The 18,486-nt window shown below is 37.3% G+C and overlaps 1 protein-coding gene across 1 annotated transcript in view; it reads right to left on the bottom strand.

Moving 5' to 3' along the window:
• Positions 1–15,702: 15,702 nt before the first annotated feature.
• PGR (progesterone receptor) overlaps positions 15,703–18,486 on the bottom strand; it is a 36,966-nt gene continuing 34,182 nt past the window's right edge. Inside the window, exons 8-9 of the mRNA XM_026073783.1 lie at positions 18,240–18,397; positions 15,703–15,935 (exon numbers count right to left, since the gene is read on the bottom strand). Coding sequence (XP_025929568.1) covers positions 15,780–15,935; positions 18,240–18,397 — 314 coding nt within the window. The 3' untranslated portion in view covers positions 15,703–15,779. The remainder of the gene's footprint in view (positions 15,936–18,239; positions 18,398–18,486) is intronic.

Genomic DNA, 18,486 nt, shown 5'->3' with positions numbered 1-18,486 from the left:
GTTTTATTAGGATATTAACTAAAAGACAACTATTTTTCTTAAACTAGAAGCACTCAAAAATTTCTGAGGAAGATCAAATGACTTTATAAAGTCTTTCCCTGTCTGCGTGGATAGTGCAGCAGACTCTTTTGCATCCCCAGTGGGCCCAAGACAATTCCCTCTTGCAGCGGAGGCCGGGCTGCTCCTGCCCCATGCGCCGGCTCCTGCGCCCTGCGGGGCTCCTGCCTGCCAGGCCTGCGCTCACCCCACCACCTCACCTAGGAGCCTTCGCAGAAGGACACAGGTGTCACTGAGAACAAAAAGGAGAAGAAGACATGGTCATAAATAAAATGAGTTAGTCATGGAAGCAAAACAAGGACTAGATTAAGAAACAGGTATTTCCATTGTATTACTTTCGAACAAATGCTAAATGAAACTCTCGTTTCACACCTCTCCCCCCATAAAGTTTTTAGAGGTTACCTACCCACTGGACCAAATACTAAGGAGTCAGCATACCTCATTGATCTATTTATGTAGGTTTAGCCATAAGATGCGCCTCTCTGATACTCAAAAACAATAGAAACAGCTGAAGGGTCTGGGTTTGGAGTTTGCTGTTTTGTTTGATTGTTTGTTTGTTTGTTTTTATCAGACTTATTCCTTTTCAAGTTTATCATCTGTTGCGTTTGCTACCATGAAATGGTGTTGGGTTTTCCATTAGACTCTTGTCTAACAAGGGTAGAGAATAGAAGATGATGGCCAATTTATATTTGCAGCACAGACAAGCTTCCCCCCATTAAAACTCTTGCTAAGTAAATAATGTCAAATGAATGGGATCAAAATGAAATACGTTTGAGAATTTTCTGTCTTGCTGTTTGATAAATTTCATAATTTTCAAGTATAACCTTAAAAATAGGAACTGTGACTAAAATATTTTGCACTTGAAATAAAGAAAAAGTAATGATAAAATGACTATTTCCCACAGTGGGGACATCTTCAACATGTACAACTTCAAGCAAGTTAAAAGGAAAATCACTGAAAATTTGAGCCTATGTTTCTGTTGAAATCARGACCTCAAGTTTCAGATTTCTGAGCATTTCCCCAAAGTCAAGAAGTCTGGAAGTCTGAGATCCCAAGTAACCTGARACTGAACAAGTGAGAGGTGAATGATAAGGAATTACAGTCCAGGATTCATATCTGAGTTCTGGATGACTTAAAAATCCAAATCTTGATCTGAGTCAGTCTTTACAGTGGGTAACTCAGAACMCACTATAAAAAGTTCCAGCTTTTTCTGTACTCACTTAAAATGAGGTATATGTATGCTGGGTCCTTAAATCCACTGTGAGCTCAGCCAGCAGTTAGTCTAGTGGAAGCGGCGTGTGATGTAAACCACTGTGCATCAGCAGAAGGAGCCACTGTTATTACCATTATTAAATGCTAGGGCCATACAGCTTCATATCTGTACTTTGTAAGTTTTAAAATGCTGAGAAAGTACCAACAAAAACTCTACCAAGCATGAGCAGCAATGAGGCGGCGCCAGCTACTGAATTTGCAAGCTGAAAGTAAGCAAGTGGTGGAAAATCAAGCTATTTGGTAAAAAGGAGTTAAAAGAGCTGGAAGGAAGGGAAGGTGAGATGTGATAGCTCAGATCCAGCTCCTGACCCCTAAGGGCTGTTCGAGACGGCTGGGAGACGCAGTGCTGCATGCCTAGGGCTGGCAGGACCGGCTCCGGGCTGGGAAGCGCCATTCTGCGCATCCAGGGCGCAGGGTGGTCCTGCTCTGCGGGGAGCAAGGCCTGTAAAACGATGGTTGTAAGCGAAGAGGCAGCCTAGCCTCACAGCTTATGGGTGCTAAACATGTACCTTGTTCAGTTCCTGGTGTTTTGTGCAGTATGGGGTCAGGGAAAAAACAGAAGTCTGAGCTCAAAGGAAGGAACTGTGCTGGTGAAGCTGGGTTTTGCTGTATCAGCTCTGCTAGAGAAGTCTGAGAAGGAGAGGCTGCAAGTGAGAGGTACTAAATGATTTGCAATATTTTGCCCTTAGTTGAAGGTTGCTTAACTACATCAGAGGTAGTGTGTAACTATTATGAAATAACCTGTGACTTAGAGGAAACATCTGTGACTAACCTGTCACCGATTATTCCCCAAAACACTCTCTAGCACCACGTGGATTTTCAGCAATGAGGCAACACCGGGAGCAGCAGCGGCAGCTGAGTGCGATTGCCAGGAGATCACCAGCACTGCCCTATTGCCCTCTCATGCCTGGCATGCTGAAGTACATCTGTCAGCCTACATCTGTGCCCACGTTGGACTTCACCATGACAGCGTAGTCTGGGGGCAGTACTAACGGCTTACTTCACCATTGCTCGTATTAACGACTGAAAGCATGAGTGGTAAGAGCTGTCATGGATTCCCAGATCTGCAGATCTGTGGAACAGGCATAAAGGGAAATGAAGAATTAACTCTCCTGTTCCAGGCAGGATGGTTCACAGATGATTAAGAAGTGATACATGCATTTTGATGGTTTGCAAAATAAATGATAGATCATCACAGATTTTAAATTCAAAATCTGAAATAAATTTTCTGTTACAGTTTTCTGCCCTCCCCTGCTGGGATTCAGACTCCTTGGCTTTCAGATCCTCTAAGCTGCAAGAGTGACTATAGCCCAAGACTAGTTTTATGGCCTAGACTAAGCCCTAAAAGAGATCTCATCATTCATTTTCCCAGTGTCTGTAAGGCTGTTTCCGTAGCATCATAAAAAAGTTGATTTTTCTCTATTTCTGAGAAGCAGATAGGCTGGCTTGTGATGTGCTGACACTTCAATGAGCATTTAAATATAAAAAAACTCAAATTCCTGTTAAAGTAGCACAACATTCCCATATTATCACCAAAATGACAACTCCCAAGCGATGAGACACTATCTATCTGTGTTCCTTATAGAAGGGTGACTTCACTGTTTGGTTGCATGAAGACACCTCAGACTACCTGATCCTCATATGTCTGGAAAAATGGATTTCCTGGTATGCAGATTTGAGGTACTTACTGTATTAGTTGCTAAGCCTATGATTTGTTCTATTGATTAGTTGAGCTGTGGAAAAGTTGTCGTACAAAGCATAGGCATTCAAGTGACCCACAGCTGTGTGAAGCATCTGCACGTTTGGCGTAGGTTAAGCAGAACGGAAGCCTGGCTCAGCAGCCACATTMGAACGTGCCTCTTGAGGAGCAATGCTGGCTGTAGCCCTCTGCTAGCAATGAGAAGAAATTTCAGGAAACAGTGTAGCGATAGAGATTCAGGAAGTCCAAGGAAATGGTGTAAAGGTAGAGAAAACAGGCAGCAAAGTTGAGGTCCCAGTTGTGAATGTTGTCACATGAGTTAGGCATGATCCATTGCTTCAAAACCTAGCTTCCTTTTTAGCATGAACTCTATGCTTATTAAACATGGTAATTAAGGTATCCGCACTTGCAGCTTTTTAAAGTTTATTACATGTTTATAAAGGTATTTCTGTGTAATTTGGATTAATCACTGATACAGAAATAAAGTATTGAAGTATATTCTTGACTCCTTTTGCAATGGTTGGATGGTTTTCTATTGTATTTATGGCAACAAGCTCAAAAGCAGAACTAACCTAGAGCAAGCRCCTTTGCCAAAGATCATGGTGTGCTTTTTTAATGTAAACATGCAAGGATTCATAGGAACATTCAGTGACCTCCACAGCCAGTACAGAAAGGAGTCTTAATTCACTTGAAGTACTTTGGTAATTGGAATACATCTTTCTGCCAGTATAATTGAGGAGCTGATTAGCTAGACTTAGCATGGGTATATTTCATTTGAAATTACTGTTAATGGCTCTGGGGTGCCCTTATAAGGGATTAGAGTTCAGTCTGAATGAAAAATACTAGCAATTTGTTTTTGTTGATGGTCATTGCTTTTGTCTTCTTACACCAAACACTTTCAAAGGGAAATATGTGGCTTATCTTGATCGTGAATATTTTCAAAATGAGATTTGAAATTCTGTGTTTTACATTATGACAACAATGAACTCCATCCCCATCAATGACCAACTGGGCTTGAAGAAAGATTCGGTGAGGGCCTTTGCGTTGCAGCACAAATTGTTGCGACACCGCAGCGAGGGATGGAGACAAGCGGGGTGCCTGGCACTCGCCGGCTTGTGGAACCAGTGCTGGGTGCCCGGCACGCCCCGACGCAGCAGCTGGTCAAGTAGGAGCCAAGAGACTCCAACAAGTCTCATCTTGGGACTCGCAGGACTATCCCTCTACAGTCCAAACTTGACCATATGTGCCCGCCATTGCTAGAGAAATTGAAGTATAGCCCGTAATAAGATGAGATGGCTATACGGTATAAAGGCCCATGAGAAAACCTTTAAAGGACAATTCACAAACCAAGGCGGAAGAAAGATAAGAAATCTGAGCTTCATAAATCTATAGTGTTTCTCCAGATAAATTAATTGGTGTACAGGATACAGCTGGTTCCCAGAGTGAAACAAATGGTATTTGCAAGGACCTCACAAGAAGACAGTAAAGACAGAATTTCAGTGTGCCTGAACTGTGAAACTGAGCACAAAGCAATGGAAACTGAGGCTGTGCAAGCTGTGACCGTTGTGAGTCCTGAATTACAACAGAACAAACAGGATCCCTGTCAGCAAGGAAATTCCATGTACAAATGTGAAATACATCAAGAACTTTCTGGTAGTATTCTCCAGGGGTCTGAAAAGGAAGCAGGTAGATAGCAGAAAACCTCAGAGCAGTTTAGTGAAAATAAATTTTTAGGCAGTGATGATGCAAATGTATCCTTTCATAAAACCATAATTTAAATGGTCATTTTATTTCCTTTGTTGTTGCTGTTGTTTGAGGGATCCTTATGTTTGTCCATGAAAAACACTGTTTCTAAACTGTTATTATGGAAAACTGTGTCTGCCTTGGATGGGAAAATTTATTATCATTCTGCACAATTTCCTGAGTCCTCTTACATTGGCTCAATATGAGCTATCTAATCAGGCCTTCTCTTGAGAAATTTGCAGTAAATGCCCTCCTAACATTTGACTCAACTTCCAGTTGTGACATGTAATGCAGTTATTTTGGGAGGTTGGTCCATTGCTTAGTTTATGTTATTAGCATATAATTCAGAAAATGTAAAACAAAAAAGAACAATTATTTTACCTTCAGAGCAATACATAGATATCTCAGAAACAATGAAGTTTTGCAAAGAGGGTTCATGTTCCACTACTGCTGAAGCCCTTCCTTAATAATTTTTTCTCATCAGTGTTTAAAGCATCACTTGAAATATTTCCTGACAAAATGAACTGGGAAGCCAAATGTCCAGATATCTACTAATGCATTAGCTAGAGAAACTTGGGTGAATACTGATGCCTTTTTTAACTAATGTGATTAGCTTTGTTGGATAGTTTTTGTTCAGAGGGAAAAGAAAGGATGTTTCTTTATCACTGTGTTTGGGTACATCTCATGAACAAGCAGCTAAGCTAGTCTCCTGCATGCAACAGGAACAAACACTGCTCTTCAGCTTTTCACAATTTCAAAGTCACTCATTCCTGTCAGTGTTTTTTCTTTAAGGTAGGTTACATCTGAGTTCTATAAAAAACAGCAACAAAAGAAAATTGTACTGCCCCYGATTTAGGATGGTGGAATTCCTTCTGGAGTCACCTCAGCCTTTGCTCAGTTTGTTGCTATCATCATCTCCATTGCCTCAGCTTCTTCCTTTTGACGTATAAAAAAGGAAGTCATAGTTTCATCCAAATTACTGCATGCTATGATTTCTGATACCTCTCGTTTCTTTCACTTAGGTAATCACAAAAAAGCAAGGATCTCTTTACTGAGAAGATGTGAGTGGTAGATTATTCTATGAACTCTTTAGTATGATGAAGTGAATATACACCTGCACTGGGTAGAGATGAGTCAATCTCCACAGTAGCTGTATCATTACAGTGTCTGAAATGTAATAATGAAAAAAGATCTCATTTAGTTAAAGGTTAAAGCAAAGGCTTCTGCCTCAAATGACTTAAGCATCTTATTTCAAATTATGGGTAAAATTCTTTTATTCTTTTACACCTTTCCACTACCACTTCTCCTAAAAAACAAAACAAAACCCAAAACCATTTTTGAGTGAGAGACATGCATTCAGATTGAAATTGGACATAACATATAGATACAAAGTCCAGTCAATCCAGAGGAATATCAGTGCATAAAGAGATGACTGAGGACTAAATAAAGGTAGCAATACAGGTGTCCTTAATTGAATGCATATTTAAGTAGGACCAAGGTCTTAAACTTTGACATCTCTTAGTTCTTCAGTATCTCAAAAACTCTTTCATTTTTTTTCTGTGTTATAGCTGTTAATAAGACTTCCCATTCTGACAGAATTTATACATATTTTGTTGCAGAGACCAAAAGCCTTTTGCTGTTGTTTAATGGTGCATGGAATGTCTTGTCTAACAAACAACTAAATTAATTTGGAAAAAGTCACCTATGTGGTAAATCATAGCCCTTTGAAACTGTTCATGCTGTGCACATGGATTACTGATAATATTGAGATCAATTGACAAGAACGAGGGCATTTAGAAATGCAACTTAAACATCACTTTCAAGATGTACTGTATTCTGTGGAAATAATGCAAAAAAAAATCATTGTTGCTGTTGCCATGGTCAATGCTGCTCTGAGAGCACGTTAACATTACAGTGTTTCCTGAGCAAGGGCTGACGTCTCCCACTCAGAACAAAACTATCAGTGTACCCCTAAACTGAGAGGGTTTAAACTGAGAAAGTTGGTCCCTCCCTTTCAGGGAAAAAAGCATTGAGCCACGCAGCAATTCTGCTGACAGTCAGTGCCCCCGGCTGGCCCAAGGCCCCATCCTTGCCCATTGCACGGGCTATCGGAGAAGGCTGGAGAGCAGGCAGGATTAAGGCTAAGGCAAGGATCACCTGAATGCTCAAGTCAATTCCTTAAAAGTCTGAGGTGATATTCCCTATTGAGGCAACCACAGAAAGGTTGTGCCAGTCCAACTCAGTGAGCTGTTGTGCACTGGCATTTGGAAAACACTCTACTGCTCAGTGCCGGGAGGCTGTGTGGGGGATGAGCTCCTGCAGAGCTTCGTGTCCGGGAAGCCAGTCTGACAGTGTCTGCCTCTGACTGCAGAGGCTCCAGTTAGCAGTATGGACACAGCTCACGAGCTCACTGACAGCCTCTGTAACATGTATGCACTGCATATGGAAAACTTACTCTTAAAACTTTGGTATAAAATATATATAAATAAATCATTACACAGTGTGTAGACTGCTTTGCTAATTATACTTGCATCTGGATGCTCCTAGATTAACACTGTAAATATTACCATTGTGCATGCAGTCACCACAGTTCAGACCATTTTTCTTTTTTTCTTTTTTTATAGATTTTTCCTTTAGATGTATTTATGCCAGAAGATCAGGAATGCACTGTGCCTTTTATTTTTCAGGTTTTTTTTATCTAATAACAATTTTGCAATTTTTATTAAAATCAGCACCRTCCACATAAGTTTAAAAAAAAGATCCTCATCTTCCATTTCTTTGAGTCTTGTAGAGGGTTTGAATTGAAAACAAAACGGAAAATAATTCCCTGTCCCCATATGGTTTTATATTCAATAAATAAGCTGTGTCTGTTATCTGTGACTGGAGCTGCCAAAGTAACCACACTGAAGTTAACCTCCATGGCTGCTGCACCACAGAAGCACTACAAGCACCAGAGGCTTCTACCACCACGAAAAGCAACCATGTTTTTTCAGTATGAGCCGGCATGATGCTAGTAATTGGAAACCTCTGGCCAATTACAGCATGGTGCTATGTTGTGGCTTCTCTTTACTTTCCAATCTAGTTGTAACTGAAGTCTTAAACACTTCCCGTACTACTACAAAGTAAGCACATCTCCAATTTATTGGATATGACACAATGTAGCTAGACAACACCTTTACAAAAATACTTGAAAGCTATTTCAGACTTACAAATATATAGATGCAAATTCCTCTTCACTGGAAAATACAGGAATCTTATACAAGCCTCTCTCTTTTTTTTTTTTTTTATAAAAATAACAGCAATAGACTGTAAATTATGTCCATCACACTCCTGATTATTAAATACAGAGCAATACTAACATCAGTCCAAATATGTCTCAGTTAAATATTAATATTTGGCTTTCTACAGAATTTTCCATCCAGGATCGCAAAGCCTTTACCAAGTGCTAATGCATTACACCCCCCCAAGTAATCCATGTGAAAGAAAGTATGCATGTGTGTGTGTGTGGGGGGGGGGCATTTTACAAATATGCAAATTGAGACACAGAATTTTTGTGAGATTCAGAACATGAAAGAAATCCTGTATTGCAAGAGTTCCCCATGTTGGTTTTTAAATCCTAGATTGTGCTTTTTCTCTATAACGTAGTTTTACTTTGAATTAACAGCCATCTTCAGTGAAGACTTTCGGATACTTTAAATGCAAGCTTTTCTAAAATAATATTTTCAGCCCCCCCCTTTTTTTTTAATATCAGATGTTTTGCTTATACTTTGCTTATACAGCTTTGTAATTAGCCAAATAATAGACACATGATCTGTATTACTAAGCTTGAGAAAGGGTATGAGTTCCTGTCTCCAAGTAAAATTTAAGTAAGTTGAATGTAACCGTCACTATAAATTGCAGGTATCAGTAAACCCAATGACAATGCTTTTGTGTAAAATTGGTGTAAGGAGTGAATTGGACTGCATGCAGTATGACTATATTGAATGATGAGCTTTGGGATACAAAACTTTCAATTACATTTTTAACTGTAAAGCCTTTTCATTCTTAGAAATCCCTTGGCTAACCCATGGTGTGCAATGATGATAGTCCCAAAAGACTGAACTACCATCCATTATGCATAATGCCATCATGATAGAACAGAACCGGACTGTTTGGTGCCTCCATAGCCCGACTACCTGGGCATTTCAGGTAATGGTAAACAGTTGAAAAAACCCTTTTAATACTTTCTGTTGTCATGTTTCTTCTATTTAATAGTGCAAAATTTTTAGCAAGTGTTTTGTACTTTGCCTAGAAAAGAATCTATTTATGTTCAACAGCAAAGTAATGCCACATTTTCTTATTGCAAATTTTGCTAGGATCTGGGAAAATGGTATGGAGCATATTCTTTCTTCTATTGAGTGGTCTTTGCCACTATTCTGAAGGTCTGGTGACACATTGAGGATATGACATCTTCAAAAAGACGTCTAACAAAATGACAGTTCATATGGACTACCATCCACCAGTCTCCGAAATTTCATTTCCTTTACTGAAAGTTTAAGTCATGATCCTAACTTCCTCTGAGCTGTAGGTGAAAATTCATTCCAGTGAAAGTGCATTCAATTCATTATAATACACAAATAAAATTATGATAATGAGATCTTTATAACATGTATTTATTTCTACAAAGGATAAGATGCATGGACTAGTATTGGGGCCTTCCTCAAAAAACCCATTATCTTTTAAAAGTGCTTGAGTTGTATACAGGGATGCTATTGTAACTACATCTGTGTGTGTGTGTGTGTGTGTGTGTGTGTGTGTGTGTGCGCGCACGTGTGTTTCTGTATGCATGCCTGCATGTGTGTGATATTAAAATAAGTATTTCAACTATTCATGCTCAGTGTTCTTTAACTGTCAGAAAAAGCACTGCGTGAAACACTACTATTCATAATGACAGCTTTAACCTTACATTTAGATACACTTGGTAACAACTACAATCAACTGCCTTTTAAATAGATTTGTCCATTTTGGGCAATTTATAAAATTCAGGTTTATAGTTTTCAAATTTCATGTAAGACTTAGAAAACTCAGTTCCTTGGAGCTTTCTTTTTTTGAAAATGGATTAGAGATCCTATTAAATTTCAGTACACAATCAGCCATAGGCAGTATTTAGAATGCAATAGAATTGTATACGCCTTTGAAACAAATTTCCTTTTAAAACTGTAGTGATAACAATATTGCAACCTATGAATTTTAATTTTTTTTTCCATGAATCCAGTATTCTAAGTAGCATTTACACACTTTCTGAACGTATGATGCCATATACATGTTCACTTGGTGCTTTGCTTATTCAGTCAAATTTCACAGAGCCACAATGGACCTGCCTGAATAAATCAAATTTTTTGGAAGAGAGCTATGATGAGAACATTGTTCTCAACTGGATGATATTGCAGATTAGAGTGTCAGACTGGTCATAAAACAACAATATAGGGTATGAAGTGTAAAAGCATTTTTATCTAGTGCATGAAAAAGAGGCATATGTGGAAAATGTATGTGCAATATGCAATGATTGACTTACGGTACCGTCCATAAAAGTCTCATCTGTATAATACAAAGGCCTCTGTACTGGTCTGCTCAGTTATCTCAGATTTGATGGCAAAAAATATTTATTGTGCCACTAGATGTTTTTCATCTTGCATCTTGTTTGAAARTACACCACGTGGAGTTCACTGATGGGGAGTTCTGGATTCCTGGAAAACTTTCTTTTTCCTCAACATAGCAAAAAGAGATTTTAGTACTAAACTGGTTGGTTGGATATTTAAATTGAGCTGTGGGAAAATGCAATAGAGTGAGACTATTTAAATGACATTGTGAGAACTTCCTCACTGATATGCTTGAACGCTAAATTGGTGGAACCATTGTACCTGTAGAGGTGAAAGGGTAATTTAGTTTTCTTTCCCAGAAAAACATGATCTATGGCTAAAAGACCTATGATGTTATTTTTATAATGAGCACAACTCACACCAGCAAGAAACTGAAATGTTGCCAATTTTAAATGATGAACTAGAACTAAATGAAAGTTCACTACTCTTTGGTATTCTTTATACTCTTTAAACCTTGAACAGAGTACTGAGGGCCTGATCCAGGAAAGAAAATGCCAGAGTGTAGGCAAAAAAAAAAAAATACATCAAGGCAGCAGCACTGCTCATGTACTTAAAGTTATGCAAAAGCTGGAATAAGGAATTCAGTTCAGACGGCATCGGTACCTTCTGAGGATTATTTTCCTCAAACAAACAAATGAACAGCTACAATTTWAACTCAGTTATCATTATCCATGCAGTAATCTTTTACTTACGTGCTTCTGCTCAAGAATCTGAAAATCTATACTATCATTCTGTATACAAATAACTTCAATATAATAAATTAATAGCATATTTATCTGAAAAGCGCATAAATTTTAAAATAAAAAACACCTAAAAATAACATTTTTTTTCTTTTTATCTTCCAAGAGGGAAAAGAGAATTAAATTATAAACAAACCCGCTGTTCAACAGTTAGGTCATCATGACACAGAGCAGCACAAAACAGTAAATCTAGCAATGCTGACAATCTAGCCTGGCAGTATATACAAAGGCTTTTGAGCCATGGAAAGTTGGGAAGGCTTTGGATATTGGCTCTGTGGCTGCAAGCTGATTTATCCGAAGGGAAGAAAGGTCAGCCTGCCACCAATGGCATGTGAGACAACAAATGCTTATTTGGARTTGCAGAGCTGAAAGGAGGGAGCACGGCCCATTGCTCTCCTGTTCTAGCGATAAGCTAACCTTATGTTTATGCAGGTAAGAGAGGATGGGAGGAAAGGATCCCTATAGATATTACAGTTTATGCTACTGATATGCCACTGATAATAAGAATAAGGATTTGTTCTTAGATAGGAATGCAATAAAGCAGCTGAGCTTCCCAATAAAACCAAATTATTGGCAGATGTTCTGTCAAAAAAACTCAAAAAGTTTTTAGATTAGTTCTAACTTAAAAAAACCCTGAAGTTTAATTACTGGGATTTGTCATAATGCCTGCAGGCTTGATGCTTGCTCTTTGATTCTACTTTGTGGAAGCAAAATCTCTTTCTTATCTTTCTGTTAGCTTCCTTGTTCAATTGCTTTATATAATCATTGAGAGAGACATACTTCCATAGCTTAAAAAAAGCAAAAGAGAACTAAAGCACRAAGGCATTGACCGTTCAGAAAATACAAACTGAATTCTCATCTATTTTACAAGTAACACTAGAAAATAAAACTGCAGTGCAGCTGAAGGAACAGCTGGAGGCCAAAAATACCTAAACTTCAGTTTATTATATACACATATAACAAGACTGTTCCAAAATCAATTGAAAGATTCCCAGACTACTTTTCCTTAGGTCATGGAACAGCTGTTAACAACCAACATCCTCCCTCCCCAGATGAATGTCAGAAATGTTGATCCAGCTGAGAGCTTTGAAAACGTGAGTTATGCATTTGACCTTTTGAATTTCTTTGCCCACAGCAGGTATGACAGTCAAGCAACTCCAGGCCACGCGTGAACAGGTAGGGCAACCTGCTGGTGCTGGAAGTTTCTCATTCTCTGTCCTGCATTGCTACAGCTTTACAATTCCAAACACAGCTGGGGCTGCTCCAGCCAAGCAGTTTAACTTTCCAAACAGTCTTTAAAAACTATAAATACTTTTGAACATGTCATGCCTCTAAAAGCTGAATAATAACAGTACAGATGAAAGAAGGCAGTTGAAGACTTTGTGGTTTTCTTTGTTTGTTTCACTTAAATATTAGCAGAAGGCAATACTGAAGGCCTTGGGTCAAAAATGCATGAATTGCACAGAATATGAGAGGCTTAGCTTCAGGCAGAGCTTGCATAATTTAGTGTAAGAATTAATAACTTCTAGTGTCCTGTCAGAAAAATGAAATTATGCCTGTAATCTGCAGAAGATGGCAAGCTTTCTACACAGACAACAGGTCTAATAATACCTTTATAAATGTAATCGGGCACATAAATGCCAGAGAGCAAAAACTTTTTTTGTCCACCAAAACCTCTTACTACCAGTACGCAAAATGCAACATGAGAAGATGCAGCCTTTTTATACCTTGTTCAATATATACAAAAGCATTAGAAGTTGTTTATTTAGACCTATTTGTAAACTTCAGGTTAAAAAATACCTTCATCCTGAAACAAATATAAATGCAGAGAAATACAGAAAACTGAAAAGCCTTACACTCTAAAAAACTCCTAGAGAAAACTAGTTTGCTGATAGTTCTCTGGATATGGCTGCAGTGTTGCAAAATCACAGCACATGAAATTTCTGCAAGAGAAGAGAAAAAAATCTTGTGTTTTGATTACTGTTAATGGTAGCAGTATAATCTGTAGAAAATGATGGTACCAAAATAGAGACTAAAAGCAGTTTTAGCAACTGGGCTCAAAGCTGGAAGATCTCAAATTAATATAGTTTTGTCTAACTTTAGACAACCTAATAATGAATACAGGATTTTCAAAAGATATAGCAGCCACTTTTAGCCAAACTCCTCCTGAAAGTCTTGGGCAGTGCATTATTTATCATGATCATGATGCTCTGGGAATTTTTTCTGAGAGATAGAGAACTTCAAGAAATAGAATTTGCTATTCATTTGCTATTTATTCCCAAAAGACATCTGATCTTTCTTTTGGATGATGCCTTTGAGACAAATATATAGTATTTCAGAGTAAGCTGCCATATTTACGGGACACAGTGACATGGCAGACACTTGGAACAAATTTTAGGAATTGAGTAAAAGGCAGATATAGGCTGACCTAGGGCACTCTTAAGGCAAGCATATTGACTGTTCCATTTTCTAATTTCAGAATTAGGATGCTGAGGAATAATTTTTAGTGTGGGAAGTTTCTGTTAACAGGTTACTATAAACAGTAATATCTGTTTATTGAATGGTAAATCATATGGCAATGTTTAACTTACTAGAGAATGCATGAAAATATTTTTGTTATACAAAAGCTGGATGGTTGAAATGAACAACTTTTTTTAACTGAGCTCCACAATTACTGAATGCAAATACAAATAAAAATCAAGAAACTAAAGCCTCATTATTCAGAAATAAAGAATTTTGTGTTATTTATTAAAACATAATTGCTTTAAAGATCAAAGTTAAAAGTCAGACTGTACTGAAAATATGGTTGTCTCTTGGCAGTTAAAAATTACGTAGTCAACTAACAAGAAAGTCTGGTTATGCCATTTTATCTAGGGATGTTTCTTTTCCCCAGCTCTAGCGGATTTTGTACTACTATGTGAGAGCTGAAATGTTTTTATTCCCATTTGTAACATAGCTTTTTCCTGAATGGCTTTAGGAAATGATAAATAACAAAGATATCTTTAGATCTACCTTTTAGATGGCAGTTCTCAGCATTTCTTCTTTAAAGAATCAGGACATAATCTTTACGAACAAATAAAATCACTTAAACTTTCAATGCGGGTCACCCTGACTTAAACAGGAATACTGAACTTCAACAGGTCTGCAGTTCTGCTTTGCTCACATGACAAGGATATATCTTGTTACATGTGACTGACATGATGGATGTATCCAATGTGTAAGGGGGGAAGAGCCAGAATGTGTGGCTAACAAGTACCCCAGTGTGACTCACTATCTCCTACATTGCTACAGAACTTCAGTACCATTTGTAGTGACTGGCAAAAATGTCTCATATTGTAATAGCCTTATAAATTCTTTTGGGGCTGTAACCATTTCTCTTTTGTTTGAATACATGTACAATTTAGTGCTCCAAATCTAAGAGTTGTTTTATACTCATTCCTAATGCAAAAACACCACAACATTATCATTCTTCAGTCAAATATTTCATTTTCATGGTAAAATATGACATTCCCCTTGAACATATAAAGCTAATTTAGTTTGATTCCTCTTTTACAGTTACCCAAATTATAACAGCATGCCTTTAAAGCATAAAATATTTACCTCTACAAAATGGTAACAAAATGAGCCTAATGTGTATCAAAAACTTTGTAGTCATATTTTCCATTTCTTTCTCCATTTCTTTCTGCATTTAATCTCTCTATAATTTGATGTTAATGGTTGTTTTTCAACATTAAGATTCAAAACATTATTAAGAGTTGTACTCTCTGAAAAAATTTCTATTTAAAGCTTCTGAAACGCAGAATTTTAAAGCTGACAAATTTAAGATTATAGCTAAGTGATTTAGCTCTAGCAAATGCCAAACTTTAAAGGAAAATAACACAAACTAAAGCTGAGTGGATTTGCATACACATTATTTCTGGCATAACATACGTGGACATTTTCATAAGCTTTCCAATTTTTGAAGGAGAATTGCACCAAATGGTGCAGAAAACAGCACACTGAACTCAGGGTTCCAATGCAGTATGAGCACAGACAAGAATATGAATGTATGTTTTGCTGCTAGCACTTTAGTTACTCATGAAGATACTACAGTGACATCTACTTAAGTCTGGACAGCTTATTTTGAAAGGATATTTCTGTGAGGCAGATTATTAAGTAAAAAGTGAAATAWCCATGAGAAAATGTGGGCAATGTTATTTTAATTTCTTTAAAATCTTTAGTATTACACACATGCCCACAGGTACCCACGCACATAATGTATTAAAAAGTTTACACCATGTCATATAAGAAATTTGAAAGCGTATAATATGTAAGAAAAACATATAAGATAACTGTTCTTAGAAATCTGAAAGCTCTTTTCATTATCATTCGTATGCATATCTAAAGAGCAATCTAGCCAAGTTTATAAAGCATTTCTTATGACTGTTGTGATTTTTGCAGTAAAAGGAATCAGGAACTCACAATATGTACATCAAACTTACATGGCTTGTGTATGTTACAAGTATAAAGCAATAGGTAGGGTAAGTATGACAAATATACTGAAGTCCTGACATCATTGCAAAATCTTGACCAAAATAAACAAACAAAAAATGACCCAGAAATCATCTCTATGATAAGAGAAAAGACATTTCACTTTTTGTGAAAGAGAAGAGGTTTCACCATCCCTGCCAGAATCTTGGGTAGCTGTGCAGCAATCACCTCTGACATCATCTCGGGGAATTCAACACTTAGTGCACGGGACTGGAGAAATGTGTTCAGACAGAAGAGATGGAGCTGTTTCACTAGCTGGATTTAATAAAATACAAACATGATAAATCAGGCTAACAGTAATGTAGTCAGATAAACATGCTTTTCATCACTTATACATCCCTCAGCTCACATCACTATACATCTATCTGTCATTCCTTGAATCAGTAATGAGGGTACTCAGCATTCCCTATCAAAAGGTCTTCCCAAGGCAAAAATCATAAATATAGCTAAAGGACACATTATATAAGAAAAGAGTGACTCACTAATGTCATTAGAAAGTAGTATCATCTTCATTAATGACATGCAACGTGAACAATGGCACTTACTAAACAACTATTGAATCTTCTATTTTTTTCTGATGTTCAACATGTCTTGATGCTATATTTACTGCATGCTATTCAGATACTGCTTTGAGGACTGAATTTATTATTTCCTTGTGAGCTTTTCCATGGTTCTGATTATGATCATATCTGGGTATGTCACAAACATTAAACTTCATAGGCCCCTTCCCTTTCAAAGCAACTGCTTAATAAAATTCACTCTTTCACCTCTTCTATCTTCTTCAACTGAGAAGTTTCAAGTTTATAGCAGTTTTTCTTTCACATTTGTGTCCTTTATGTTGTCAAAGACCATACAATTTCTCTCACCCTAGGCCTTAACACCATGTAGTTCCTCCAGGGTGATCTTTTTCTTGTATCTCCCATCTCTGTCAGCTTGAGCTGGAAATAGGGACTTGAACTAAGATACAGAATGTCCCAAACACTACACTAACCATCACTCTGCTTGATATTTTGCAACAAGTCTCACTCATTTGCTCCCATTGAGGCTATTCTGCATAAGTATTTGAAATGAAGAGATTGACTCTACAGCCCAGTAGTCAAGAGTTCTCCTCTGGATGCTGTGAGATTCAGATTGCAAATTCTTACTACAAGTAAGGCAGGAAGAACTTTTATCCCAAGAAAGATATGCCCAAACAGGCTCCTTGAGCACAGGGCTACCATGAGTAATAGACTGGACAGGACTTGTTTTCGCAAGTATAAGGTGATCAACTGAACTCCATCTGCAGGGAGGGGTTTGGCACTGACAGTTCCAAATGAAGACTGGAGTCTGACTACAATTAAATACTTAAAGTTAAGCTCCTTCTCCCATTCCATATTCTCTGTTGTCTACCTTAGCATGTAAGGATGCTTTTCTTACTTGTCTCATACTCCTTGTGCTGTTATCTGAGAAGGTGTAATACCTAAATTGTGAATATGATTTCTGTGGATGGCAGAAGTTTGTGGAGAGGTTTGTGCAATGGATCAAAAGATTCTGGACTACTTGGTGAACCACATAATTATCACTACTGTTACCTCTCTTAACTCCAATAAATAGGATCTTCAAGTTATTGTGKTTTTTTTTCCCCCTACCAAAAGGAGTAATTAATGATAATAAAAGGTTTTAGATGAATATCTATTTATTCACAAAGAATGAAAATAAAATGCAGATTTGGTGAATGCAGAAGAATGCAAACAAGTAAAGACACCATCTTTCCCTGAGATTCTAAGTTCCCCTCAACCAGCATGGAACTCAAAAGGAATCTTCCTAGATTATCTTAATGTATTCCTCAAGTACTTGCTAAAATTGTCAAGTGTTGCCCTGTGCCTCTGCTTTTGCCTCTCTTGCAGAGATATACAAGCCATTACAAAACAATATTCACATGGATACAGGTTTATACAGAATGTCATTCATTCCACAGTTTTAATAAATGTTAAGCCAATAGGATGTATGCTATAATCTCAGGGATGTGGAAAGGGTTCAGTTTCATCTTTTAAAACCCTTATGAATGTCTATTTCATTATTAGAGCTGTCAAAGATTAGTCACTTCCAGAATATAGACAAATACTTAAAAATTGCTTATAATATACAGGGACTAGTAGTCAATTATGGTTGAAAAACAATCTTGATTGTCTCTCCCTAATTCTTAGTAGCCTGACTTTAAAACTTGAATTGCTTATTGTTTGCATTTTCAAAATGTTTTTAAGCATTCACTAGCACATATACAYACACATACATCCCTACCAACAAACATAATTAATAGTAGCAGAAATAGTGCAACATTCAAACGCATTTTTCTCACACACTTAAATCTTGTATACCATACAATCTTGCATACAATACATATTTATTATTAAATATATACATATTCACACAGATATACACATTAAAGGAAAATTCTAGTTATAACAGTTTTTCATTTAGAAATGTTGACTAGCCACTTCATCTTTCCATAAAATTACTTTTAAGACTTATTACTTCCTTCTGACATAAAAAGCAAAACAAATTAACAAGTAAACTTACATCGTGCATGGAATCCATCAGTTTTGTAAGTTGATAAAAACGCTGCGAGTTGGCCACAACGCCTTTCTGGCGCAAACCAATTGCCTTCACCAGTTCTCTAATGTAGCTTGTTCTCATCTCATCAAATTGGCTTTGACTTCTTAGCCCTTCCAAAGGAACTAAAAAGAAAGTAACACTTGTTTTGCAATTTATTCTGAACACAATGAGAAAGATTTAAAATACAGGACCAGTTTATACTGTATTTTAC

The sequence above is a fragment of the Apteryx rowi genome, unplaced genomic scaffold (assembly GCF_003343035.1).
Source record: "Apteryx rowi isolate R43461 unplaced genomic scaffold, aptRow1 scaffold_378, whole genome shotgun sequence".
NCBI classification, from domain to species: domain Eukaryota; kingdom Metazoa; phylum Chordata; class Aves; order Apterygiformes; family Apterygidae; genus Apteryx; species Apteryx rowi.
This window is presented reverse-complemented; position numbering and strand designations above follow the sequence as displayed.